General features: G+C 41.1%; 1 protein-coding gene across 2 annotated transcripts in view; it reads right to left on the bottom strand.

The window, feature by feature from the left end:
• Positions 1 to 17,104: 17,104 nt before the first annotated feature.
• LOC140212338 (C-C chemokine receptor type 4-like) overlaps positions 17,105 to 27,063 on the bottom strand; it is a 35,609-nt gene continuing 25,650 nt past the window's right edge. The window contains exons 1-2 of one of the 2 annotated variants that reach the window (XM_072283039.1): positions 18,664 to 18,824; positions 17,105 to 18,421 (exon numbers count right to left, since the gene is read on the bottom strand). In XM_072283039.1, the coding sequence (XP_072139140.1) occupies positions 17,337 to 18,398 (1,062 nt within the window). In that variant the 5' untranslated portion in view covers positions 18,399 to 18,421; positions 18,664 to 18,824 and the 3' untranslated portion in view covers positions 17,105 to 17,336. Of the gene's footprint in view, positions 18,422 to 18,663; positions 18,825 to 27,063 lie in introns of those variants that run through there. The other variant, XM_072283040.1, reaches the window with a different exon arrangement.

The following is a 27,063-nucleotide window of genomic DNA, read 5'->3' as shown; positions in this document are numbered from 1 at the left end:
CAAACCAATTCCAATTCTACTCAAACACGAGGAAATCTTCAGATGCTGGAATTTCAAGCAACACACATAAAAGTTGCTGGTGAGCGCAGCAGGCCAGGCAGCATCTCTAGGAAGAGGTACAGTCGACGTTTCGGGCTGAGACCCTGACCCTGAGGACCTGACGAAGGGTCTCGGCCCGAAACGTCGACTGTACCTCTTCCTAGAGATGCTGCCTGGCCTGCTGCGATCACCAGCAACTTCTATGTGTGTTGCTCCGATTCTACTAATGGTTTTCCCAGAAGGATATCTGCTGCCCTTACCAGTTCCGGTCCATCGAGCCTCAGGACCAAAGTGTGATTAACTCTTAACTGCCTCAGAAATGATGGTTTGGGAGGCAATTGAAAAGATCAGTGAATGCTGACTTGGCCAGATGCATTTGTTTATGAAAGAATAGAAAGAAATTCAGGAATTAAATTAAATTTATGTAAAATGTATGGAAGCTAGATATATTTGTTTTAATTTTCAATGTCATTTCAATTACTTACTAAACGTTCCTTCTTGCTAAATATCTGTGCACACACAATTTTTTTGACTTGGTTTACTCATTATGCTGCCGGTACAAAAAAGATATTGCACCTGATAAACACTATAGAAATGTGGTTAAAAATCTGGTGCACTAAGACATCTCATCTCTTTGAAAATTTCAAAAAAAAATATATATGTATTTTTGTTATAATGAAATAACATCTCGATGGAAACTCAGAGTCATAGCACCGTGCAAGATGGAAACAGGCCCTCAAGCCCACAGACTTCACATCAATCGTCAAACTCCCATTTACACTGATCTTAAATTAATTCTATTTTATATTCTCTCCACATTTCTTTTCACCTGCCATAGATTCTAACATTCACCCACAACCTAGCAGCAGTATACAGCGCTCATTTGACCTACCAACTGGCACATCTTTGGGATGTGGGACGATATCAGAGCACTTGGGGGGAAACGCACACAGTAACAAAGAGAACCAGAAGATTCCACATAGACAGCTCTCGAGGTCAGATTTGAACCTAGATCAATGACCTTGCAAGTTAGTGGCTTAATTGGCCATGCCACCATGCTGCTAGTTGAATCTTATCTCGGTACTCTATAGACTTACACCATATCAGCACTAATAGTGGATATCTTATTTTATTAAAGACAAATCAACGAAAGCCAAACAAGTGCAGAGAAACGTAAGTAACTAAATTAGAAAGAATGTGATCACAAATGCTCAGACTGAGAGAAGGACTTTGTAAGGAGCCTATATCAATAGACTACAAATCCTAACATGGAAAGTCATAGATATAAGATTCACAAACTCACAAAAAAACTTAAATTGCATGGCCATAGATTCAATAGTCATAGAGCACAGTAGCACAAGAGCGAACTCTTCAGCCCACAATGTTGTGCTGAAGCAATGAAGCTAATAGTTAAATGTTTAACTAAACTAATCCCTCTACCTACACAATGACTACAGTATATACCACCATTCACTGCATATTCACATGTCTATCTAAAAGCCTTTTAAATGCCTCTATAATATTTGCCTCCACCAGCACTTCAAATAAAACATTGCAGGCATCTTTCACTCTCCATGCAAAATAATTGCCTTGCACATCTTTGAACTTATCCACTGTCACCTTAAATGTATGCCTTCTAGTATTAGATTTTTCTACCCTGGGAAAACATACTAGTTGTCTCCTTTACCCATGCATCTCAGAATCTTGTAAACTTCTGCTTGGTCTCCCTCAGTCTCCACCATTTGAGAGAAAACAACTGAGGTCTATCCAATGGAACAAGGGCACATGCCCTAAATCTAATTATTTTACTATAATGTTCTTTAGGACCTTTTTGATAATCGAGGAACATACAAGGCTTACTGGTATAGATTTGGAATTTCATTGATAGGGATCCAGAAATATTTGCTCTCTTGAGCTGAAGAAGCTTTGATTCTCTGCAAAGATCTGTTGAATCATTACAATTATAAGGTTGTCACCCTTTGGGGTACAGTGTTTCCAAACTATTTAGCTACCAAACTAATAATATTGAGGCCGAGACTTACTATCCAAAAACTTAAATACAAATCTCTTTTTCTTTTCAAATCTTTTTATTATTATTACTACCCAAAATTAACACAAGTACATCGAAGTAAGCAACACTTACAATGACTCAAGAAAAAAAGCATTATTTTAAAGATTGAAAAAAATTTGGTGATTTAAAAAAACCCCTACTAAGCAAGAAAAAGTGGGGGGATAAAAGAAACCCCATTAGGTGTTCAACCCCAGAGCCATGCATCATAAAAAAAGCTTCTAAAGATAAACATCAAACCGCCAGCAAGAAAAAAAAATGTACCAAAAATTTACAATTAGATCGTGCAGGAAATCTATCAATTAACTCAAATGATAATAACAAGCAAATGAACCCCATCTTTTCTCAAAATCAAACATAGGTTCAAAGGTTCGACTTATAATTTTCTCCAAACTAAGACATAGGGTCACTTGAGAGAACTATTGTGACAAAGTGGGAGCTGATGTATCCTTCCACTTCAACAAAATGGCCCTCCTAGCTGTCAATGTAACAAGTGCAATGACATGTTGGTCAGCCACAGAGATACCACAGATATTTTGAGGAAATATTCCAAAAAGCGCAGTTAATTTGTTAGGTTGTAAATTAATTTTAAGTACTTGAGAAATTGTCGAAAAAACTGACTTCCAGAACTGTTCCAGTATAGAACAAGACCAAAACATGTGTGTCAGTGTAGCTGTCTCAGTTTTACATCTATCACAATAACTATCAACATTAGGGAATATTTTAGACGGTCTCTCCTTTGTCAAATGGTAACGATGTATGATTTAAAATTGAATCAGTGAATGACTAGCACAGATTGAAGAAGAGTTAACCAGCTTCAGAATCCGCATCCAATCCTCTGTCCCAAAAGTCAAATTGAGTTCCTTTTCCCAATCTTATTTAATCTTAAATAAAGGACGCTTATCCCATTGTAATAGTAAATTATAAATTCTCCCAATAGAACCCTTCATCGAAGGGTTCATACTCATAATAGTATTTAACAGATCAGTATGAAATTTGAAAATTACTTAAGTATTTTTGTAAGAAATGTCTAACTTGTAAAAAGTGTATAAAAGAGAATATTTATCAATTAATTAATTAATTGTTTTTTGATCGGATTGATTCTATTATTTTATCTTTTATTTGGAATATTAAAAGACCAAGAATTAGTAAATGTCACTTACAAAAGTTGAAAAAAGGATGGAGGTCTCGCTTTGCCTAATTTAAGAATGTATTACTGGGTTGTTAATGTGCGATACATATCCTTTCGGTTATATTGGGTTGATAAGAACAATCAGCCAATTTGGGTAGACTTGGAATTGAAAGCTGTGAAACAGTTTTGTTTAACTTCGTTACTGGGAGCTGCTTTACCTATACAATTAGCTAAAGTTGCTAATTTAAACTTACACCCGTGATTAAGCATGCTTTACAAATTTGGCTCCAGTTGCGCAATTTTTTAAATCTTAAAACATTTAAACTTTGTAGTTTAATTTATTGAAATTACTTATTAGAGTCTTCTTTGAGTGATCCTATCTTTTTTACTTTGGAAAATAAAGGTATTAATTCTTTTTTGGATTTATTTAAAGAAGATAGACTGATGTCTTTTGAACAATTAATTAACTACAGATCTCACCATGGCAACTGTAGAATTTAAGCCCAGTTAAGAATATGGGATTGAAGCACTAAGTAGTCATCTGTAATGATTATCACGAAAGCAATTTTAGACCAGCTTGATAGAAACCTTAGTTTAGTGGGGAAATGGACCAGGGAGAAATCTGCTATTGAAACATAGAAACGTAGAAACATAGAAAACCTACAGCACAATACAGGCCCTTTAGCCCACAAAGCTGTGCCAAACATGTCCTTACCTTAGAGCTACCTAGGCTTACCCATAGCCCTCTATTTTTCTAAACTCCATGTACCTATCCAGGAGCCTCTTAAAAGACCCTATCATTTCCACCTCCACCACTGCCGCCGACAGCCCATTGCATTCCCTCACTACTCCCTGTGTAAAAAACTTACCCTGACATCTCCCCTGTACCTACTTCCAAGCACCTCAAAATGATGCCCTCTCGTGCTAGCCACTTCAGCCCTGGGCAAAAGCCTCTGACCATTCACACGATCAATGCCTCTCATTATCTTGTACGCCTCTGTCAGGTCACCTCTCATTCTCTGTCGCTCCAAGGAGAAAAGGCCAAGTTCACTCAACCTATTCTCATAAGGCATGCTCCCCAATCCAGGCAACATCCTTGTAAATCTCCTCTGCACCATTTCTTTGGTTTCCACGTCCTTCCTTTAGTGAGGTGACCAGAACTGAGCACAGTACTCCAAGTGGTACTCTCGGCTCTTAAACTCAATCCCACAGTTGATGAAGGTCAAGTATGCCTTCTTAACCACAGAGTCAAACAGCGTAGCAGCTTTGAGTGTCCTATGGACTCGGACCCCAAGATCCCTCTGATCCTCCACACTACCAAGAGTCTTACCATTAATGCTATAATCTGCCATCATATTTGACCTACCAAAATGAACCACCTCACACTTATCTGGGTTCAACTCCATCTGCCACTTCTCGGCCCAGTTTTGCATCCTATCAATGTCCTGCTGTAACCTCTGATAGTCCTCCACATTATCCACAACACCCACAACCTTTGTGTCATCAGCAAATTTACTAACCCATCCCTCCACTTCCTCATCCAGGTCATTTATAAAAATTACGAAGAGTAGGGGTCCCAGAACAGATCCCTGAGGCACACCACTGGTCACAGACCTCCATGCAGAATATGGCCCATCTACAAACATTCTTTGCCATCTGTGGGCAAGCCATTTCTGGATCCACAAGCAATGTCCCCTTGGATCCCATGCCTCCTTACTTTCTCAACAAACCTTGCATGGGGTACCTTATCAAATGCCTTGCTGAAATCCATATACACTGCATCTATAGCTCTACCTTCATCATTGCGTTTAGTCACATCCTCAAAAAATTCCTTTGACAAAGCCATGCTGATTATTCCTAATCATATTATGCCTCCTCCAAATGTTCATAAATCCTGCCTCTCAAGATCTTCTCCATCAACTTACCAACCACTGAAGTAAGACTCACTGGTCTATAATTTCCTGAGTTATCTCTACTCCCTTTCTTGAATAAGGGAACAACATCCGCAACCCTCCAATCCCCTGGAACCTTTTCTGTCCTCATTGATGATGCAAAGATCAGCATCAGAGGCTCAGCAATCTCCTCCCTTGTTTCCCACAGTAGCCTGGGGTACATCCCGTCCAGTCCCGGTGACTTATCCAACCTGATGCTTTCCAAAAGCTCCAGCACATCCTCTTCCTTAATATCTACATTCTCAAGCTTTTCAGTCTGCTGCGAGTCATCCCTACAATCGCCAAGATCCTTCACTGTAGTGAATACTGAAGCAAAGTACTCATTAAGTACCTCTGCTATCTCCTCCGGTTCCATATACACTTTTCCACTGTCCCACTTGATTGGTCCTATTCTCTCAGGCCTTATCATCTTGCTCTTCACATACTTGTAGAATGCCTTGGGGTTTTCCTTAATCCTGTCCACAAAGGTCTTCTCATGGCCCCTTCTTGCTCTCCTAATTTCATTTTTAACCTCCTTCCTGCTAGCCTTACAATCTTCTAGATCTCTATCATTACCTAGTTTTTTGAACCTTTCATAAGCTCTTCTTTTCTTCTTGACTAGATTTACAACAGCCTTTATACACCACCGTTCTTGTTCCCTACCATTGCTACCTAATCTATAAGTCTCTCCATACCCAGCCCTGTGCCCGACTTCATTCTGCAGTTACATTTAAGCACAGAATGAATTCTCAGAATCATATTTTACAATATACCAGTCTCTTCCATCACAAGCTCAGGGCACATCCTGTCTCACTGGTTGTGGTAGCAAAGGTCTGCACAGGCACGAAGGAGTTGTCAGTTATATAAAGAGTAAAAGGGAGCTGAGAGTTGATATTGGACCACTCAAAAATAATGTAGTAATGGGGGATAAAGAAATGACAGGTGAACTTAATGGGTACTTTTCATGTGTTTTCACAGTGGAAAACATTAGCAGTGTGCCAAAGGTCTGTGAGTGTCAGGCTGCAGGAGTGAATGCCATTTCTATTCCAAAGGAAGAAGTGCTAGGCGAACTCAAAGGTTAAACTGTTGACTGGATAGACTACACCCCGGAGTCCTGAGAGAGGTTGCTGAAGAGATAGTGGATGCATTGGTCATGATCATCCAAGAATCACTTGATTCTGGCATGTTCCTGGAGGACTAATAAATTGTAACTGTCACTCCATTCTTTAAGAAGGGACGAAGGCAAAAGAAAGAAAATTATAGTCTAGTTAGTGTAACCTCAGTGCTTGGGAAAGTGTTGGAGTCTATTATTAAGGACGAGGTTCCGAGGTACTTGGATTCAGTCTGTCATGAGCCTTGTCACCCATCAGGCCGGTGCTTATGCCAGTTTCCCTGGCATGAAGCGACTGAGAGTACGAGACTACCCCCCGGATAGGACGCCAGTCTATCGCAAGGTTATCCCCAGCATTTCTTTGCCGGTACCCATTCTCAGCTAGGTAGACTGGAGCATTGTGTGGTTAAGTGCCTTGCTCAAGGGTACACACGCTGCCTCAGCTGAGGCTCGAACCCATGACCTTCAGATCACTAGTCCAATGCCCAAACCACACGCCACAAGAGGTACTTAGAGACTAACGATAAAATTAGTCAAAGTCAACATGGTTTCTGTCAAGGGAAATCTTACCTGACAAATCTGTTAGAGTTCTTTGAGGAAGTAACAAGCAGGGTGACCAAAGGAGAGGCAGTGGATGTCATTTACTTGGATTTTCAGGAGGCTGCTTAACAAGATAGAATCCTATGGCTTTACAGGAAAGATACTGGCATGGATAGAGGAATGGCTGACAGGCAGGAGGCAGTGAGCGGGAATAAAAAGGTCCTTTCCTGGCTGGCTGCCAGTGAGTAGTAGAGTCCTCAGCGGTCAGTATTGGAACCACTATTTTACGTATTGTTTGTCAATGATTTAGATAACACAATTAATAGCTTTGCAGCAAAGTCTGCAGATGATACGAAGATAGGTAGTGCTGAAGAAGCAGTGCAATTGCAGCAGAACTTAGACAAATTGGAAAAGCGGGTAAAAAAGTGGCAGATGGAATACAGTGTTGGGAAATGTATGATAATGTATTTTGGTAAAAGAAACAATAGGACGATAATCTAAATGGGGAGAAGGTTCAAATATCAGAGTTGCAGAGGGATTTAGGAGTCCTTGTGCAAGACTCCCAGTAGATTAATTTACAGGTTGAGTCTGTGGTAAAGAAGGCAAATGCAATGTTGGCATTTATTTCAAAGGGAATAGAATATAAAAGCAAGATGATAATGCTGAGTCTTTATAAGATACTAGTCAGGCCATATTTGGAGTATTGTCAACAGTTCTGGGCCCCATATCTCAGAAAGGATGTATTGTCATTGGAGAGAGTCCAGAGGAGGTTCACAAGGATGATTCTAGGATTGAAGGAGTTAACATAGGATACCACTGAAACCTACTGGTGGATGTGGAGAGGATGCTTCTTATGGTGGGGGTATCCAGAACTAGAGGGCACAGCTTCAGAATTGAGGGGTGGTCCTTTAGAACAGAGGTAAAAAGGAATTTTTTTTAGCCAGAGAGTAGTGAATCTGTAGAATGGTCTGCCACAGACTGTGGTGGATGCCAAGTCCATGCATAAATTTAAGAAGGATGCTGATCGTTTCCTGATTGGTCAAAGGATATGGCGAGAAGGCAGGTATACGAGGTTGAATGGGATCCAGGATCAGCCATGATGGAATGGCGGTGCAGAGTTGATAGGCTGAATGGCCTCATTGTGCTCCTATGACTTATGGTCTTATGGTATTATGGTCCTTTGTGTCCAAAATATGGATTCCAGGATCTATGAAGCATCAGGTCATACTTGGGCTTCCAGATCATCACAGGCTGTCCTCCATTTTCTTACGAATCAGTGATCTTCCATGTTGGACAACATGAGAAACACTGAAAAGGGAAAGGAACAGAATATATGATGGATCGGGGATTTCCATTATCATCATCATGTGTGACTTGGTAGCACTGGCCATAGCTGTTGAACTGGGTGTGGAGTAAATCATGAGTGGCCCAATAGGAGGTTTACTAGCCTACGTAGTATCCAGGACACCTTCAAGGATCGATGCCTCAAAAAGGCCCGTGTCCACCATTAAGGGCCTCAGTCACCCAGGACATGCCCTCTTCTTATTGCTGCCAATGGGAAGGAGGTACAGAAGTCTGAAGGCAATCACTTAATGATTCAGGAACAGCATCTGATTTCTGACTGGACATTGAAACCATGAACACGACCTCACTACTATTTTTGAATTTCTATTTTTTGCGCTACTTGTTTCATTTAGCTATATATAAACAAGAGAGAATCTGCAGATGCTGCAAATCCGAGCAACGCACACAAAATGCTGGAGGAACTCAGCAGGCCAGGCAGCATCTATGGAAGAAAAGTACAGTCGATGTTTTGGGCTGAGACACTTTCAGCAGGACTGGAGAAAAAAGTTGAGGAGTAGATTTAAAAGGTCGGGGAGGGGAGAGAGAAACACAAGGTGATAGATGAAACTGGGAAGGGGAGGGATGAAGTGAATAGCTGGGAAGTTGATTGGTGAAAGAGATACAGGGTTGGAGAAGGGGAAGTTTGATAGATGGTGAAGGGGAGGCAATACTGGAAGTTTGAGAAATCGATATTAGTGCCATCAGGTTGTGGGCTACCCAGATGGAATGTAAGGAGTTGTTCCTCCAACCTGAGTGTGGCCTCATCACGACGGTAGAGGAGGCCGTGGATTGACATATCAGAATGAGAATTAAAATGTGTGGCCACTGGGAGATCCTGTTTCTTCTGGTGGACGGAGCGTAGGTCCATCAAGAATGCCAAAAGATCAACCCTGGTTCGTCAAGAGGTAAAGAAGGAAACAATGGAATAACTAGACATATCTAAAAATAACTTAGAAGCATAACATGGGGCAATGTGTAAGCTAATTAGCAAAAACAGCATGCACTTGACTTCGAAGTTGAAGGTTAGTATCTTATCAAAGTACTTGTACAGTATGTCATCAGATATTACCTTGAGATGCATTTTCTTGCAGGCATTCACAGTAGAATGATATACAATAGAATCAATGAAAAACTATACACAAACAAGAAATCACCATCAATGCTCAAAAGAAGACAAAATGTGCAAATACAATAATAAATGAATAGTTAAATAAATAAACAAATAGATAAATATTTATTTATTTGTTTGTTTGTTTGTTTGTTTGTTTGTTTGTTTATTTGGAATTGAGTTGTAGAGTCCCTGAAAGTGTGTCCATATGCTGTGGAATCAATTCAGAGTTGAGGTGAGTGAAGTTATTCACACTGTTTCAGGAGCCTGATGGTTGAAGGGTAGACCTAAGACTCAAATACCTTCTAAGAGGTACAGAATATTAAGAGATCTGAGCTCAAAGCTCTGTAATCCTGCTACATCTAGAGCTGAATCATGGTGAATTAATAAACAGGTATTGGAAAAGGTGGCTCCTCAGTACTGGAGGAGCATAATACATGAGTCCTAAAGACTAGGCTGACTTACTCAGTATGATGTTCAGCAAAATATTCTGCCAATATTATTCATCTTGGCTTCCTCTTCTGAAGTCCCCCTCATCACAAGCTCCAGCTCCCAGGCAATTCAGTTTGATTGACACGATATCAGGGAATGGCTGATGGTACTGAATACAGTAAATGCTATTTTCCATTTGGGGTGCACTTCAGAATCAGCAACACTTCTAGTCAAACTGTTCCACTGCAATTGAACGACCAAACTTTAGCTGTAGTAAGTTACCTAGACACGTCTTGTTCAGAAAATGCAGGGCAAGTCCACTTCAGCTCCTTATCATACAATTCTAGAAATATTCAGATGGCCAGGCAACGTTTGTGGAAGGAGAAAAGGAAGAATCTTCAATTGTGTTTTCCTCCTACTGGATTGGCAGCAAGATTAATATTTGGTCTCAGGAAACATTTAGAATTATTTCAGAGTGATTTAGAAAACCTCAGGCTTGAGATCTCAAGATTTTATACTGTTTTCTGAAAGGTTTATGCAAAGCACATTCACCAAAGATTTTCGATTGATTCCTTGAGGTAGAGCTGTGTTGCACCACTATACTCACAGAAATAAGCCCAGATAATATCCAATCTCCATTTTGCCATCCCCTAAATATTTGGCTGGAGGTGATGATGTACAAAATTGTGGCTGATGTTGACAACTGAAAGCGACAAAGCAGAAATTATTTTATGGAGAAAGAGGTAAAATAGTGACAGATGAATAAAACTGTTTTAATGTTGATTACTGTAGTTTAATTAAGGATATTTTACTTTAACTTCAGAAATGTTGGGTGATGTGGTGAAACAGAGGGGTTTAGAATTTTCTGTGAAATGAGTGCTCTTGATTTTTCTAGACAAAGATTATGTTGGGTTTGCAGAGGTGAGAGATTTTAAGTTAAGTGCATTGCCACTGCAAAGTGATGTGTTTTTTCAATGTATCTAATTGGCATTAAACAATGAAATCACAATGTGCCTGTAATAGAAATGGTCAAGAAATTCAAAGCTAACAAAGCATCTTTGCCCTTGAGTGTCACAGGTGCTCTCACTGAGACAAACAGTACTTTTAAAAACAGTTTCACTTAAGACAACTTATTGGTCACTGCTTTTGGGATTTCACTGCCTTTGAGAAAGGAAGCTCTATCTCTATTACCTTGGGCACAAGAGGTAAGGGTGTGGAATGCTACCACAGGTCTGCCATATGTACAGTCAACTGATAATGGGAAGATGGAAATGACAATGATGAATAACTTTAACTGCATAAACGTTAAAGACGAAACAGACAGATCTTAGACTTAAGAAATTATTCAGATGCTGAAAATTCAGAGCACAAAGTATTTTACAAATTTCAGTGATTAAGAAAACAAAGAAAGACAGGTGGATTGGTAATCTATCAAGTCAAGCTTTGTAAATCAGGATGTGTATTGGAAATATGTCAGCTGCTTTCTATTGAGGCAGAGCAAAGTAGTGATGGGCAACTGTGCAGGAAGAACTCTGCTAAGGACTGAGTTAAACCAAAAGATAAAACTGTCAGGGAGCCAGTGCAGTCAGATAGACCAAGATGGCTACCATAGTTATCAAAGTTCAAAGTTAAAAGTAAATTTATTATGAAACCACATATACATTGCCATATACAACCCTGAGATTTGGTTTCTTGCGGGCATACTCAGTAAATCCAAGAACCATGATAGAATAAATAAAAGACCACACCCAACAAGTTGGACAAATAATCAATGTGTGAAAGGCAACAAACTGCACAAGTACAAATGAAAAAAAAAAGCAATAAAAATCACAAACATGCGATGAAGAGTCTTGATAGAAAGTTCCTAAATGTGGGAACAGTTCAGTGATGCGGTGAGTGAAGTTGAGCGAAATTACCCCCACTGGTTCAAGGTTCTGATGGTTGAGGGGTAATAATTGTTCCTGAATCTGGTGGGGTGAGTCCTGAGGCTCTTGTACCTTTTTCCTGATGGCAGCAGTGAGAAGAGAGCATACCCTGGTTGGTGGGGGTCCTTGGGGATGGATGCTGCTTTTCTGTGACAGTGCTCTGTGTAGATGTTCTTAATAGTGGGGAGGGAATTACCTGTGATGGACTGGGCAGTATCCATTACTTTTTGTAGGATTTTCCTTTCAAAGGCATTGGTGTTTCCATATCAGGCTGTGATGCAGCCAGTCAATATATTCTCCAACACACATCTAGAGAAGCTTATCAAAGTTTTAGATGTCATTCTGAATCGTCATAGAATCTTCTGATTCTGCAGGATTTATTGAGTATTCCCACAAGAAAACACATTTCAGTGTTGTATATGGTGACATAACAAGGGAGTGGACCAAAATTGGGCTGAGATTTTAATGGTAGGAACTGAATGGAATATCCTCAGAGGTGGATGAGAGAAGAAAACTGGCAATATCAAGAAAGAATGTTCCTTCTGTGACATTGACAATTTTCTTAAAAAGTAATGATGAGATAAAGATAGGCACTTGCCTATTCAATGAAGGCAGCAAGTATACAAAACGTTGCTCATGATGGCTGTATGACAAAGGGGAAGGAGGTGTCATTTATTTGAGTGTCAGGAGAGACTATCAGCAGAACAAGCCTGCATATGGGTCAGAGAAACAGCAGGCAGAGAGCTGTCCTAGAGCAAAAGAAAGTTAGTCATGAATAATCTCAGAGTGTTACATTTTCTGAAAGATTGGAATGCTTGCAATTCTCAATGGCAACTAATTAAGAAGAGCTGTTCGCAATCTATTCAGAAAATATAAGAATGTCCATTTCATGGAGCTTCAAGATGATGTGTTACTACAAGAATCTACAGGCAAAAGGCTCAGCAAGGGGTGCTGTAGTAAGATACTCTCAATGCCAGACACTCTTTCTTCTCTAAATCCTTCAATGCTTCTCTGAAACTTAAGGTACAGTTGATTTCTAACTTCTCTTGGTGTAACCAGGTGACTGTTGAATATCATTTGTTATTGTTCAGGTGCACTGATGTATTTACCCTGGTAATGCTTAAATAGCTGCCTGTGCCTTTAAGAGAAAATGGTGGCATCATTTTACGTGGGTCGAGTAGAAAGAAGAGTTACCATGTTCTAAAGAGAATGACGTTCAAGTGCTTTTTCCAGGTTTGGTGAGGAAAGATTTTCGCGAGTAAGGTACCGGCGCTGGATGGCGTGGTTGTACGAAGTTCCTTACTGGCCTAGTAGTGTGAACGAGAAGTCATTTCAGGGTCTAGCCTATACATGTTTGGAAGTTAAGCATGTGTGTGCCAAAAATTGCCACTACCTATTGGTTTCATATTTTTTATTTTATTATTTTCATACTGCATACGTAACAAGGGTATGGACCAAAATGAGCCTGAGATTGTAATGGTAGAAACTGTGTTTTTTTAAATTCATTTTGTCGTATTTATTTTGATACCCTCCTTCTGCATTAAAACATCTAAAACAGATAAAGGAATTACAGACCGGAGAAGTATTTGTTGTCCTGTGTGTATACTTTTCTCCAGGCTGCAGAACTGACTCTGAATAAAACTATCGGTGCAAAATGTTAAACTTGTTTCCTTATCCACAAGTGCTGCATGACATGCTGGTTGTTACCACCACAATGAGATCTTATTTGAGGTTTTCAGCATTTCAGATTTTATTCTGAAGCAGATGATATTACTGCAGAAAAAAAGAGTTGCTAAAAGAATGAATCAGGCACTGATAAGTGAGGAGAGAATTGTGATGTAAAGATGGTTCAAAGGTTCTGAAGATCCTATCAGAAACATCACAATAAGCAGGGGCTTACTAATGTCAGTCATATACATCATTGACCAAATGCAACGGGAGATGGTGGAAACCAAAGTGGAATGTTGGAACTTAGTGGCTATTTCACATCCAGAATGAGGAAAGTTCTGATGGTCAGAGGGAGTCAGACTGGATATCAGGATATGAGACAAAATAAGAGCAGAGCATTTAAGATGAAGACCTTTAAGAAATAATCCAAGTAGTAGCTGATGTGCTTTCCTGCATGGTTCTCACGAAACTCATTGATTCTGAAGATCTCCCATCCACCGCTACTAGACTCGTAATTCCCTTACCTTGCATTGCTCGTTTCTACCTCCTACCCAAGATCCACAAACTTTACCATTGGAATAGGCCCGATGTTGCTGCCTTCTCTTGCCCCACTGACCTCATGTCCACATACCTTGACTCCATTTTGTTCCCTTTGGCTCATTCCCTTCCTACCAACATCCATGGTGCTTCATAAGCTCTCGAACACTTCAATCACTTTATGTTCCCTGGCCCTGATCATCTCATTTTCACTATGGATGTCCAGTACCTATTCACTCCAATCCCTCATCAGGGAAGGCTTTGAAGCTCTCCGCTTCTTTCTGGACAAAAGACCTAACCAGTTCCCCTCCACCAACTTGCTTCTCTATCGGGTGGACTTGGTTGTCACCCTCAGCATTTTCCCTTTCAGCTCCTTCAATTTTCTGCAAACAATAGGCACCCACATTGACCTTAGCTTTGTCTGCCTTTTCAAAATCCATGTTCCAAGCCTACACGGATAACGTTTCCCTGCTCTTTTTATGCTACATCAACGACTGCATTGGTGCTTCTTCCTGTGCCCATGCTGAGCTCATCAATTTCATCAATTCTCCATCTTCTACATTCTTCTCACATATACTTGATCCTCCTCTGACATCGCTCTCCCTTTTTTTTTGATTTCTCTGTCTTTATCTCTGAAGATGGACTACCTACTGATATCTTTTATAAACCTACTGACTCTCACAGCTATCTTGACAATGTCTCTTCTCATCTGTCACTCTTAGAAATGCTATTCCCTTTTCTCAGTTCCTCCATCTCTGAAACATCTGTTCTAAGGATGTAGCTTTCTTTTCTAAAATATCTAATATGTCATTCTTCTTCAAAGAATGGGGTTTCCCTTCCACCATGATCAATGCTGCCCTCATCCGCACATCCTCCATTTCCTGAGTATCCACGTACACTCCATTTTGCCGCTGCCATTATAGGGATGGAGTTTTCCTTGTCTTTACATACCACCCCAGAACCTCTATATGCAGCACATCATTCTCCATACCTTCTACCATCTACAACCTTCCCTCCCCCCCAACTCTCCACAGGGGATCACTCTCCATGTGACTCCCTTGTCCACTCATGTCTCCCCGATGATCGCCCTCCTGGCAATACCCTTGCAAGTGTGATAAATATTACGCCCGTTCCTAAACCTTCTCCCACAACACCCTTCAAGGCCTCAAACAGTTCTTCCAAGTCTGGAAGATGACACTTTACCTGTGAGTCTGTTGGGGTCATCTATTGTACCTGGTCCTCCTGGGAGGCTTCCTCTATGTCAGTGAGACCTGACGTAGATTGAAAGAGGGACTGCTTTGTCGAGCACCTTTATTCTGTCCACTACAAAAGGCAGGATTTTCTGGTGGCCACCTACTTCAATTCAATTTCCACTCCTATTCTGAAATGTCAGTCCATGGCTTCTGCTAATGTCATGATGAGACGAGACGTAGGTAGGAGGAGCAACGTCTCATATTCTGTCTGGGTAACTTTCAACCTAATGGATTGAACATGGATTTCTCTAACTTCTGGTACTTCCTTCTCCTTCCCCCTTCTCTTTTTTTTTCCATTCCCATTCTGGCTGCCCTCTTACCTCTTCTCTTCACCTGCCGGCTGCCCCCATCTGGTTCCACTTCTCCTTCCCTTTCTTCCTTGGTCGGCTGTCCTCTCTTATCAGATGCCTCCTACTTCCATCCTTATCTCTTCCGCCTATCACCTCCCAGCTTCTCATCTCATCATCTCTCTCCTACCCACCCATCTTCCCCCTCACCTGTTCTCACTTACCACATGTCAGCTTGTATCATTTCCTCTCTTCCCCCCTCTCCCCATCTTCTTATTGTGGCTTCTACCTCTTTCTTTTCCAATCTTGTGAAGTATCTTGTTATTCCTCTCCATAGATGCTGTCCGACCTGCTGAGTTCTTCCGGCATGTTTTCCGTGTCCTCAAGTTTTCCAGTACCTGCAGAATCTCTTGTGTTTATGCATGGTGCTTGCTTCCTTTCCTGTATTTCCAGATTTTATTTAGTAACTTGCATTTAAATTCTCCAGCTGCACTTGATGGAATTTGAATCACATTCCTCAGTTGCTGGTCTCATCACTCGATTACCATAAGACACAAAGATGGCAAAATCTCATGGTGCAGATAGCTGGAGGCTTTTCCCCAGGGCTGAACTGGCTAACACCAGTGGGTATAGTTTTAATGTGCTTGGAAGCAGGTACAAGGGAGATGTCAGAGGTAAGTTTTTCACACAGAGAGTGGTGAGTGTGTGGAATGCACTGCCAGCAACGGTGGTAGAGGTGAGTATAATAGGATCTTTTCAGAGACTCTTAGATAGGTACATGGAGCTTAGAAAAATAGAGGGCTATGAAGAAGGGAAATTCTAGGCAGTTTCTAGAGTAGGTTACATGGTCGGCACAACATTGTGGGCCGAAGGGCCTGTAATGTGCTGTAGATTTCTATGTTCTATGAGGAATGGAAGTCAAAAGATGAAATAAACAAAAGAAAAATTGATGTGTAGGATAGTAACTGATAAATACAGTGGGCACCAAAAGAAGCATTTTGGTTAAAATGTGACAAGTACACACACAACCATGATTTAATAGTGATGATTTTGTGCTCCAGTGTTGTAGTAGGGAGTGGTGTCTTTAGAGGTGACACTAGAATCTAGACTACAATGTGTAGCTTTATTTTTTGTCACATGCTTGCTGTGAATGTAATTCCCTTCTACAGCTCAGGAGGTTTGATTGTAATTCAGCCATGGATTTATGAACTAAAAGTATATATTTTTAGTTGCTCCTTCTAGGACTTGTTCATAAAATTTACTTTGTAACATGTGTATCATTGCAACAGTACAGTGTATATTTAAAGGACAGAAATGAGTTATTCATTCCCATCGGTACATAGTTGTACTTCAGCTTTCTCAGAACCTCCCACGCACCCAGACCTAAAATTTTCAGCATATTTCTATTTCTTTCTCACTCATCTGACTTTCCCCCAAGCAAACCCGTACTGCCTGCTTCAACTACCAGACTCTGCTTTAGAACCACAGTCTGGCAACTAAGTTTCTTTCAAGTATTCATTTGTCACTCTCCTCATTTTCTGGCCCATGATCTAGTGTAAATGTGCCAACACTTTCATAGAAATTTAATTCTGTCACTGGCACTCAGAGCAAAGTAGGGCTGTTTCAGCACCTAATGTATTCCTGTGGAGACAGCAGCCTGAGAACTGATTTGATTTTACCCAAGAAATCGCAATGACAAAAGGACACTAACCTCAGAGTTAGATGTGCATATGGCTTTATATTTAGGCATAGTTTACAAACGTCTTACAATTTGCACATGTTAAAGAACAGCATATATAAATCGACTGTAAAATAACCTATGAAAGTTGATGAAGGGTATTGACCAGAAATGTTGATAGTTCATTTCCTTCTTCAGGTGATGCCTGGCCCGCTCCAGTAGATTTACTTTTGCTTCAGATTCCAGTGCCTGCGGTCTCCCATGTCTCTATATGAATGCTGAATTACATTAATCTGGAAAAATAATTGTCACTGCTGGATGGTGTTCGTATTGAATTATTAAATTCACGAGAAGTGAACTGATCTTTGCAACGTGCCTTATACCCGCATTTCCAAGGAAAATGAAAGAGTCTGCGAAGATCTGATTTGAACTTTTGACCCAAAAATGCATAGATAATTGGGTTTAAACAGCAGTGTATAAATGTGATGGATTCAGTGATCTGCTGTGTAATAGTGAGCTTGATCAGCATGTCACAGCCAGTTAAAATTTGCAGTTGCTTCAAGGACACCAGGAACAAAACTATATTATGTGGTGTCCAGAATATTAAAAACGTAATTACCACAGTAAATATGACTTTTATAGCCCTCTGCTTACTACTTTTGTTCTTAAGCAGGATTATAACTATATTTGTATAGCAGAAAAGCATTATAACTAATGGAATTAAAAAACCCAAGACATTGTTTTTGAGGATAATACAAATTTCCCATTTTGTTGTGCTTCCACCTGGAGTAAAGGAATGGCAAGTGGTTCTTCCTTCCAATACGTATGTATTTGTATATATTAGATTGGGAAGTGACGCTAGAAGAGCTATAAACCACATGGCTATGCTTGAAATAAGACCATGTAAAGTAGTCCTCCTCATGAAAGGAGACACAGCGTGAACAATTGCAAAGTAACGGTCAATACTTATCAGGCTTATGAACAGAATACCACCATAATAACCAAGCATATAAAAAGCACTAATGACTTTACATAAAACATCTCCAAAAATCCATTGATTGGCAGTAAAATATGCCCAGAAAGGAAGCGATAATACGAAAATCAAATCAGATATTGCCAAATTGAGAAGGCAGATATCTGTCATGTTCCTCAGCCGTCTGTATTTTAGGAGAACCCATAATACTAGAATATTTCCTGGAAGTCCAAACAAGATCACAAGTGAGTAAAGCACTGGCAAGAAGCGTTTACTGGAACTCTTTACAGATTCCATGCGGCATGGAGAATATGTATCATAGTCGTAATCATATTCAGTGCTGAAGCCTGACGGCATTTCGGTTGTGTTCATTGTGCCACGCAGTTTTCAGTGAACTAGAAAGAAGTAGACACCTGTCAGTAATTGTTATCTCATTGCTGTGAGTTGCTGTCGGTAGGCTCAAAATTAATTTACTGTAGTCATTGAAACTATTAAATATAAGTGATGCCCACAACACACTCCAGTCATTGGAACCAATGCACAGAAACAAGAATGATTTCTCTTAGACACATTTTAATATTACCATATATTAAAATTATTTAATTAAATACAAATTAAATACGTAATTTGTACTTACCTATATTGCACGCAAGAAAATTGCTGTTCCTTTGGTATCCAGTCAAATCATTGACCTACACTCAATTGTTCATTAGAAGGAATGTTAGACCTTAAAGTATGAAGGAAATGCAGCACTTCCTGTCAGCTGGCTCTGAATCAGAACTACAATTTTAACCAATCTTCAGCAACGCTAACCTGCTAAACAAAATTGCAAGTTAAGGAAAGGGTGTTGCTTTATTTCTCTAGAATGAGAAAGGTGTTATAATAATCTGCCAGTCACATCTTGAACCTAAAGCTCTTACTTAACTTAGCTGGGTGACCATTGAAAATATTAATTACTACTTGGAACAATAGCATTCTAGTATGGACCTCTGCCTTTTCCTACTCAATGGTTAAGTTATGAATTTACATGTTTTACATTAAACCTATCAGCATGGCTACAACTTCCGCTGAATATTTCTCAGCGATTTAATGGATGCCCTGGAAAGACAACACAAAAGGACATTTTTTTTCCTACATCAGATTAGCACTGCTACAGATATATATTCCATATGTTGGTTTGGGCACTGCAACCAAAATCACCTCATCAAACAGCATGGTGAATTATTTCCACACACGCCCAAACATGCAGTACATTCGATTCTGTTGATCTGATAGAGTTTAGTAATTTCCACTCTTCCAGGTGTGCGCCAGGAATACATGACTAAAAGTTTTTGATCCTTGGTGTACAGCTCTATAACTTACCTTTCAAAAACAGGCATCCTGTATGGTTACGAACAAATAATTGATCATGGGTCTTAATGTCTTCTGTGTTATTCAGCACCCTCTTCCTTTCATTTCCTCCATTCAACCCCACAGCTGACTATATCTTCCACTATCTGCCTTGTGTACGGCGCACTTTCAGAAACTCACGTCACAAAATCTCATGTTGATCTCCCTCTCTACTTATTTGACACTGATTCCACCATTCCATGTCTCATCTTCACACCAGTTAGAAGTGCTATCCACATTTACTTTGCCTACCCCCATCTTTTGAGAGTTCCCCATCTTTGGTTTTGTACTTGCACAGTCTGTCTTTTGTCCATTGGTTGTTTGTCAGTCTTTCTATGTAGTTTTGATTCTATTGTATTTCTTTACTCTACTATAAATGCTGCAAGAAAATGAATCCCAGGGCACTGTCAAAGGTTCAAAGGTTCAAAGGTTCATTTTATTATCAAAGTATGCATGAACGTTACAACTCCGATATTCTTCTTCTCCAGATAGCCATGAAATACAGAAATAAGCATGGGATTCATTGAAAGCAACCCCCTGCCACTTCCCACACAAAAAGGAAAAAGAAACAAAACTCACAAACCCCAAACCCCCACCCTCTCCCCTCGCACAAAAAACAGCGTCAACAACACCAACCTCCCAACCCTCGCTCCGACACAGAACAACCAACAAGAACGTCAGACCCCAAATCCCCAAATCCTCCCTTGCGCAAAAACCAACACATCGTCCACCTGAAACCCCAACCCAGCAATCGACAACAAGCGTGAAAATGCAGAAAACTGAAGGAGAGCAATGTAAACTACAGTCCAACAATCACATAAACCTTAGAATTTTAGAAGCATCCTCCGGCCAGAATCAAGGAGAGTGGCCACTCGAACTTAGTCCTTCTACGAAGAGTGACCGCCACTCTGCTGACCTGCGGCCTCCAGAACGCCGCTGACCCGGCTACCAACTGCCATTGCCTCCATGGAGAGAGATGGCTGACTGCTCCTCATTTGCCTTGATGCTTCAATCTTCCTCGATACTTCTAAATGGAGTCGAACATACCCCATGTTCTGTCTCTGGTCTTCTGCCTGAGGCAGCCCGTGCTTGCAGTCCTCTCTGGGGACAGCAGAGTGGCAGATCACTCAGTCAAACTCCAAACTGTACATCACAGGCTCCTACAGTCTTCAAAACACAATCAAGGCAAAAAGAACAAGCAGAAGGCATAGAGAAAGTGAAATAATTGAAGAGATTGGCTTCGTTATTCTTTGATGCCATCTTGACCAGACATTTACTGCACTATAAGGTAACAGATACTGTATATACTTTATTAATACATTTATTTTGAACTTGAACTTTGAACAATAGAATGATATGCCAGTGGAAAAAGGTCATGGTTCATACTCTTGTTATTCTTGACCTTGTTTGGGAGAGAAGTCATGGATTTATAAAGTATTGTTGCAGAAACAGCATATAAACTTTATGTTTCTCCTCACGTACATGGCTTTGAGTACATTCAGTGAGTTAAGATTGCCAGTGGCTTGCAGCATTTAAACTATCCTGAAATATTAGAAACCTCTCTACATCTCTTGAAGTGAGGGTGCTGAAGAAAAAAGGATATAGAAATTATTCTTAGTCAGTAAAGGAGTGACAGAACATTGAGGAGATCAGGCTCTAAGATTTCCCAGTGATGAACTGGAGGTCTTGGTACAGGAGAGAGGGAAGTGGAGAAATGTGTAGTATCCACAGAGGTCTAATATAAGCTCTCTAAGGAAAATGGAACAAGTTATCCACGGTAGTAAATTCAAGGGCACAATCCTAGGATCTAGAGGTGATGGTGGAAAAAATTAGTGATTGCATGGTATTGTCAAGGTAAGCATAATAATTCCACCAAAGTTACCATTACCTTTATCTGTGACATTCAAGACTGGTGATCCAGAACTAGTCCAGGTACAGTATGACCCATGGAGACAATTTTAGGGACAAAAATAAAAACAAATCCATTTGAAGTAGAGATGGAACCAAATACTCTACCAGGATTTGTAGGCCATTACTTTCTACAAGATCTAACATCATGAATGGCTGTGATGCTTCACTCCCAGATAAGCTCTACGTCTTTTATGCACGCTTTGAAAGGGAAAATAAAACTACACCTGTGCTAATCTCTGCAGCATCTGGTGACCCTGTGATCTTTGCCTCAATAGTCGACATCAGAGTATCTTTCAAGAGGGTGAACCCTCACAGGACGTCAGGCCGCAATGATCTACCTGATAGGGCATTGAAAACCTGTGCCAACCAATCGGTGTTCAAGGACATCTTCAATCTCTTACTATTGCAGTAGGAAGTTCTCACCTGCTTCATAGAAACATTGAAACATAGAAAATAGGTACAGGAGTAGGCCATTCAGCCCTTCGAGCCTGCACCGCCATTCAGTATGATCATGGCTGATCATCCAACTCAGAACCCTGTACCTGCTGTCTCTCTATACCCCCTGATCCCTTTAGCCACAAGGGCCATATCTAACTCCCTCTTAAATATAGCCAATGAACTGGCATCAACTGTTTCCTGTGGCAGAGAATTCCATAGATTCACCACTCTCTGTGTGAAGAAGTTTTTCCTCATCTCGGTCCTAAAAGGCCTTTATCCTCAAACTGTGACCCCTCGTTCTGGACTTCCCCAACATCGGGAACAATCTTCCTGCATCTAGCCTGTCCAATCCCTTTAGAATTTTATGCGCTTCAATAAGATCCCCCCTCAATCTTCTAAATTCCAGAGAGTATAAGCCTAGTTGATCCAGTCTTTCATCATATGAAAGTCCTGCCATCCCAGGAATCAATCTGGTGAACCTTCTTTGTATTCCGTCTGTGGCAAGAATGTCTTTCCTCAGATTAGGGGACCAAAACTGCACACAATACCCTAGGTGTGGTGTCACCAAGGCCTTGTACAACTGTAGTAGTAATTCCCTGCTCCTGTACTCGAATCCTCTTGCTATGAATGCCAGCATACCATCCGCCTTTTTCACAGTCTGCTGTACCTGCATGCCCACTTTCAATGACTGGTGTATAATGACACCCAGGTCTCGTTGAACCTCCCCTTTTCCTAATCGGCCACCATTCAGATAATAATCTGTTTTCCTGTTCTTGCCACCAAAGTGGATAACCTCACATTTATCCACATTAAATTCCTTCTGCCATGAATTTGCCCACTCACTTAACCTATCCAAGTCACCCTGCATCCTCTTAGCATCCTCCTTACAGCTACACTGCCGCCCAGCTTTATGTCATCTGCAAACTTGGAGAAGCTGCATTTAATTCCCTCGTCTAAGTCATTAATATATATTGTAAACAACTGGGGCCCCAGCACTGAGCCTTGCGGTACCCCACTGGTCACTGCCTGCCATTCTGAAAAGGTCCCGTTTATTCCCACTCTTTGCTTCCAATTCTCTATCCACATCAATACCTTACCCCCAATACCGTGTGCTTTAAGTCTGCACACTAATCTCCTGTGTGGGACCTTGTCAAAAACCTTTTGGAAATCCAAATATACCACATCCACTGGTTCTCCCCTATCCACTCTACTAGTTACATCCTCAAAAGATTTTATGAAATTCGTCAGACATGATTTTCCTTTCACAAATCCATGCTGACTTTATCCAATAGTGCAAAGGTGCATAAGCCTCAACTTCGAAAGTGCAACAATTATACCAGTGCCTGGAAATAGCAGGATGAGCTGCCTCAACAACTATCGGCCAGTGGCACTCACATCTACTGTGAGGAAGTGCTTTGAGAGGTTAGTCATGGCCTGAATCAACTCTTGCCGACTGGACCCACTGCAATTTGCCCATCACCACTATAGTTCTACAGCAGATGCAACCTCATTGCCTCCTCACTGAGCTTTGGATCACCCGGACAATACCAATACCCACCTCCCCATGCAGATTTTTCTACGTTGGTGAAACCCCTTGTAAATTGGGAGACTGCTTCTCTGAGCACCTCTGTTCCATTCTCCAAAAGTGGAACTTCTTGGTGGCAGAACAGTTTAATTCCAAGTCCCATTCTGACATGTTGGCCCCTGACCTCCTCCTGTGCCCTGATGAGGGGACCCTCAGGATGGAGGAGCGATCCCTCATATTCCGCCTGGGTCGCCTCCAACCTGGTGGCATAAGACCATATGATATAGGAGTAGAATTAGGCCATTCAGCCCATCGAGTCTTCTCTGCCATTCCATCATGGCTAATCCCAGATTCCACTCAACCCCATACACCCACATCCTCATCATATCCTTTGATGCCCTGAATGATCAGGGAACAATCAACTTCTGCCTTGGCCTCCACCGCAGTGTGTGGCAGAGCATTCTACAGATTCATCACTCTCTGGCTAAAAAAATTCCACCTTACCTCTGTCTAAAGGGTCACCCCTCAATTCTGAGGTTGTGCCCTCTAGTTCTGGATACAGAAATCATAGGAAACATCCTCTTCACATCCACACTATCTAGTCCTTTCAACATTCAGTAGGTTTCCATGAGATCCCCAGGCATTCTTCTAAATTCCAGTGAGTACAGACCAAAAGCTGCCGAAAGCTCCTAATATGTTAACTCCTTCATTCCTGGAATCATCCTCATGAACATTCTCTGGACTCTCTCCAATGACAACATATCCTTTCTGCAATATGGGGCCCAAAACTGTTGACAATTCTTTAAGTACAAACTGACTTGTGTCTTATAAAGTCTCAGCATTATCTCCCTGCTTTTATATTCTATTTCCCCTTGAAATAAATGCCAACATTGCATTTGCCTTCTTTACCCCAGACTCAACCTGTAAATTAACCTTCTGGGAGTCTTGCACGAGGACTCCTAAGTCCCTCTGCACCTCTGATGTTTGAACCTTTTCCCTATTTAGATAATAGTCTGCACTATTGTTCCTTTTACCAAAATGCATTATCATACATTTTCCTGTATTCTGTCTGCCATTTTTTGCCCATTCTTCCAATTTGTCTAAGGCCTGCTGCAATCGTATTGCTTCCTTAGCACCTCCTACCCATCCACCTATCCTTGTATCATCTGCAAACTTTGCCACAAAGCCATCAATTCCATTATCCAAATCACTGACAAAAAATGTGAAAATTAGCCGTCCCAATACTGACCCCTGAGGAACACAGCTAGTCACCAGCAGTCAACTCGAAAAAGCCCCTTTTCTTCCCACTCGCTGCCTCCTGCCTAGCAGCCATTCCCCTATCCATACCAGTGTCTTTCCTGTAAAGCCATTGGATTTTATCTTGTTAAGCATCCTCATGTGTGGCACCTTATCAAATGCCTCCTGAAAATCCAAGTAAATAATATCCACTACCTCTCCCTTGTCCACCCTGCTTGTTACTTCCTCAAAGAACTCAACAGATTTGTCAGATAAGATTTCCCTTGACAGAAACCATGCTGACTTTGACTTATTTTATCATTAGTCTCCAAGTACCTGAAACCTCATCCTTACTAATAGAATCCAACACTCTCCCAAGCACTGAGTTTAGGCTAAGTGGACTATAATTTTCTTTCTTTTGCCTTCTTCCCTTCTTAAAGAGTGTAGTGACATTTACAATTTTTCTGTCCTCCAGGACTGTACCAGAATCAAGTGATTCTTGAAAGATCATGACCAATGTATCCGTTATCTCTTCAGCAACCTCTCTCAGGACTTTAGTATATAGGCCATCTGGTCCAAATGACATATCCATTTTAAGGCCTTTGAGTTTACCTAGCACTTTTTCCTTTGTAATACCAAAGGCACCTACTCCTGCTCCCTTGATACTCACAGACCTCTGGCATATGGCTAGTTTCTTCCACAGATGCAAAGTATGCATTAAGTTCACCTGCCATTTCTTTATCCCCCATTACTACCCCACCAGTATAATTTCCAGGAGTTCAACATCAACTCTCACCTCCCTTTTACTCTTTATATAACTGAAGAACATTTGGTATCCTGTTTTATGTTATTGGCTAGTCTGCCCTCATATTTCATCTTTTCCCTTCTTATTGTTTTTTTGTTGCCTTTTTTGGATTTTAAAAGCTTCCCAAACATCCAACTTCCCAGCCACTTTTGCTACCTTATATGCCCTTTCCTTGGCTTTTATGTAGACCTTAACTTCCTTTGACAGCCACGGTTGCCTACCCCTGCCACTTGAGAACTTCTTCCTCTGTGGGACATAACTATCCTGTGTCTTGTGATCTATTCCCAGAAACTTCAGCAATCTCTGCTCTGCCATCATCCCTGCCAGTATCCTTCTCCAATCCACCTGGGCAAGCTCCTCTCTCATGCCTTAGTAATTAAATTTATTCCATTGCGATACTGATACATGTGACTTATGCTTCCCCCTCTCAAATTGCAGTATGAATTTAATCGTATTATGAACACTGTCTCCTAAGGGTTCTCTTTCATTAAGCTCTCTAATAAAATCTGGGTTAATATACAACACCCAATCTAAGACAGCCTTTCCCCAAGTAGGCTCAAGCACAAGCTTCTCTAAAAAGTCATCTCAGAGGCATTCAACAAATGACTTCTCTTGCGATCTGATACCAACTTGATTTTCCCATTCCCTTGCATGTTGAAGTCCTCCATTACAATTGCAGCTTTTTAGGATATTGTGGTGCATTCAGAAACATCTCGGACCCTGGCACCTGGGAGGCAATCTACCATCTGTGTTTCCTTTTTGCGTCTACAGAATCGCCTATCTGTCCCCCTGACTATAGAGTCCCCTATTATTGCTGCCATTTCTTCAGTTCCCTACCCTTTTGAGCCACAGGGCTGGACTCAGTGCCAGAGGGAGGGCTGCCCCCCCCCCACATAATAATAATAGGCATCCGTTAGTCTCGTGAGACCATGGATTTGCACCTTGGAAGGTTTTCAGGGCACAGGCCTGGGCAAGGTTGTATGGAAGACCGGCAGTTACCCATGCTGCAAGTCTCCCCTCTCCACACCACCAATGTTGTCCAAGGGAAGGGCATTAGGACCCATACAGCTTGGCACCAGTGTCATCACAGAACAATGTGTGGTTAAGTGCCTTGCTCAAGGACACAACACGCTGACTCAGCTGAGGCTCGAACTAGTGACCTTCAGATCACTAGACGAACGTCTTAACCACTTGGCCACGCGCCAGCACAACAGTATTCATAATGGAGTATTTATTGTTGAGGGGGTTCAGCCACAGGGGTGCTCTCCACTATCTGACATTCTCCCTTCCCTCTCCTGACAGTCACCCATCTATCTGTCTCTTGTAGCCTAGGGGTGACTAACTCCCTGTAGCTCCTGTCTACCAGTGCTTCACTTTCTCTAACAAGCAGAAAGTCATCAAGCTATAGCTCCAGTTCCCTAACATGGTCTCTAAGGTGTTGCACTTCGATGCACCTGGCACATGTAGGACACCTCCAAAAGACAATGTCTCCAGAAGCTGGCATTCTTCATTAATTTCATTTCCACCCATAACATGTACTCTTCTCATTGCTGCCATCGAGGAGGTGGTACAGGAGTCTGAAGACACACACTGAATGCTTTGGAACAGCTTTATCTCCTCACCCATCAGATTTCTGAATGGGCAAGGAACCCATGAACCTGATTAACTTGTTGCTCTCTTTTGGAACTACTTTCTAAATTTTTTATACATATATTTTATAGTTCAAAAAATAT

The sequence above is a fragment of the Mobula birostris genome, chromosome 19, assembly GCF_030028105.1.
Source record: "Mobula birostris isolate sMobBir1 chromosome 19, sMobBir1.hap1, whole genome shotgun sequence".
Taxonomy (NCBI): domain Eukaryota; kingdom Metazoa; phylum Chordata; class Chondrichthyes; order Myliobatiformes; family Myliobatidae; genus Mobula; species Mobula birostris.
This window is presented reverse-complemented; position numbering and strand designations above follow the sequence as displayed.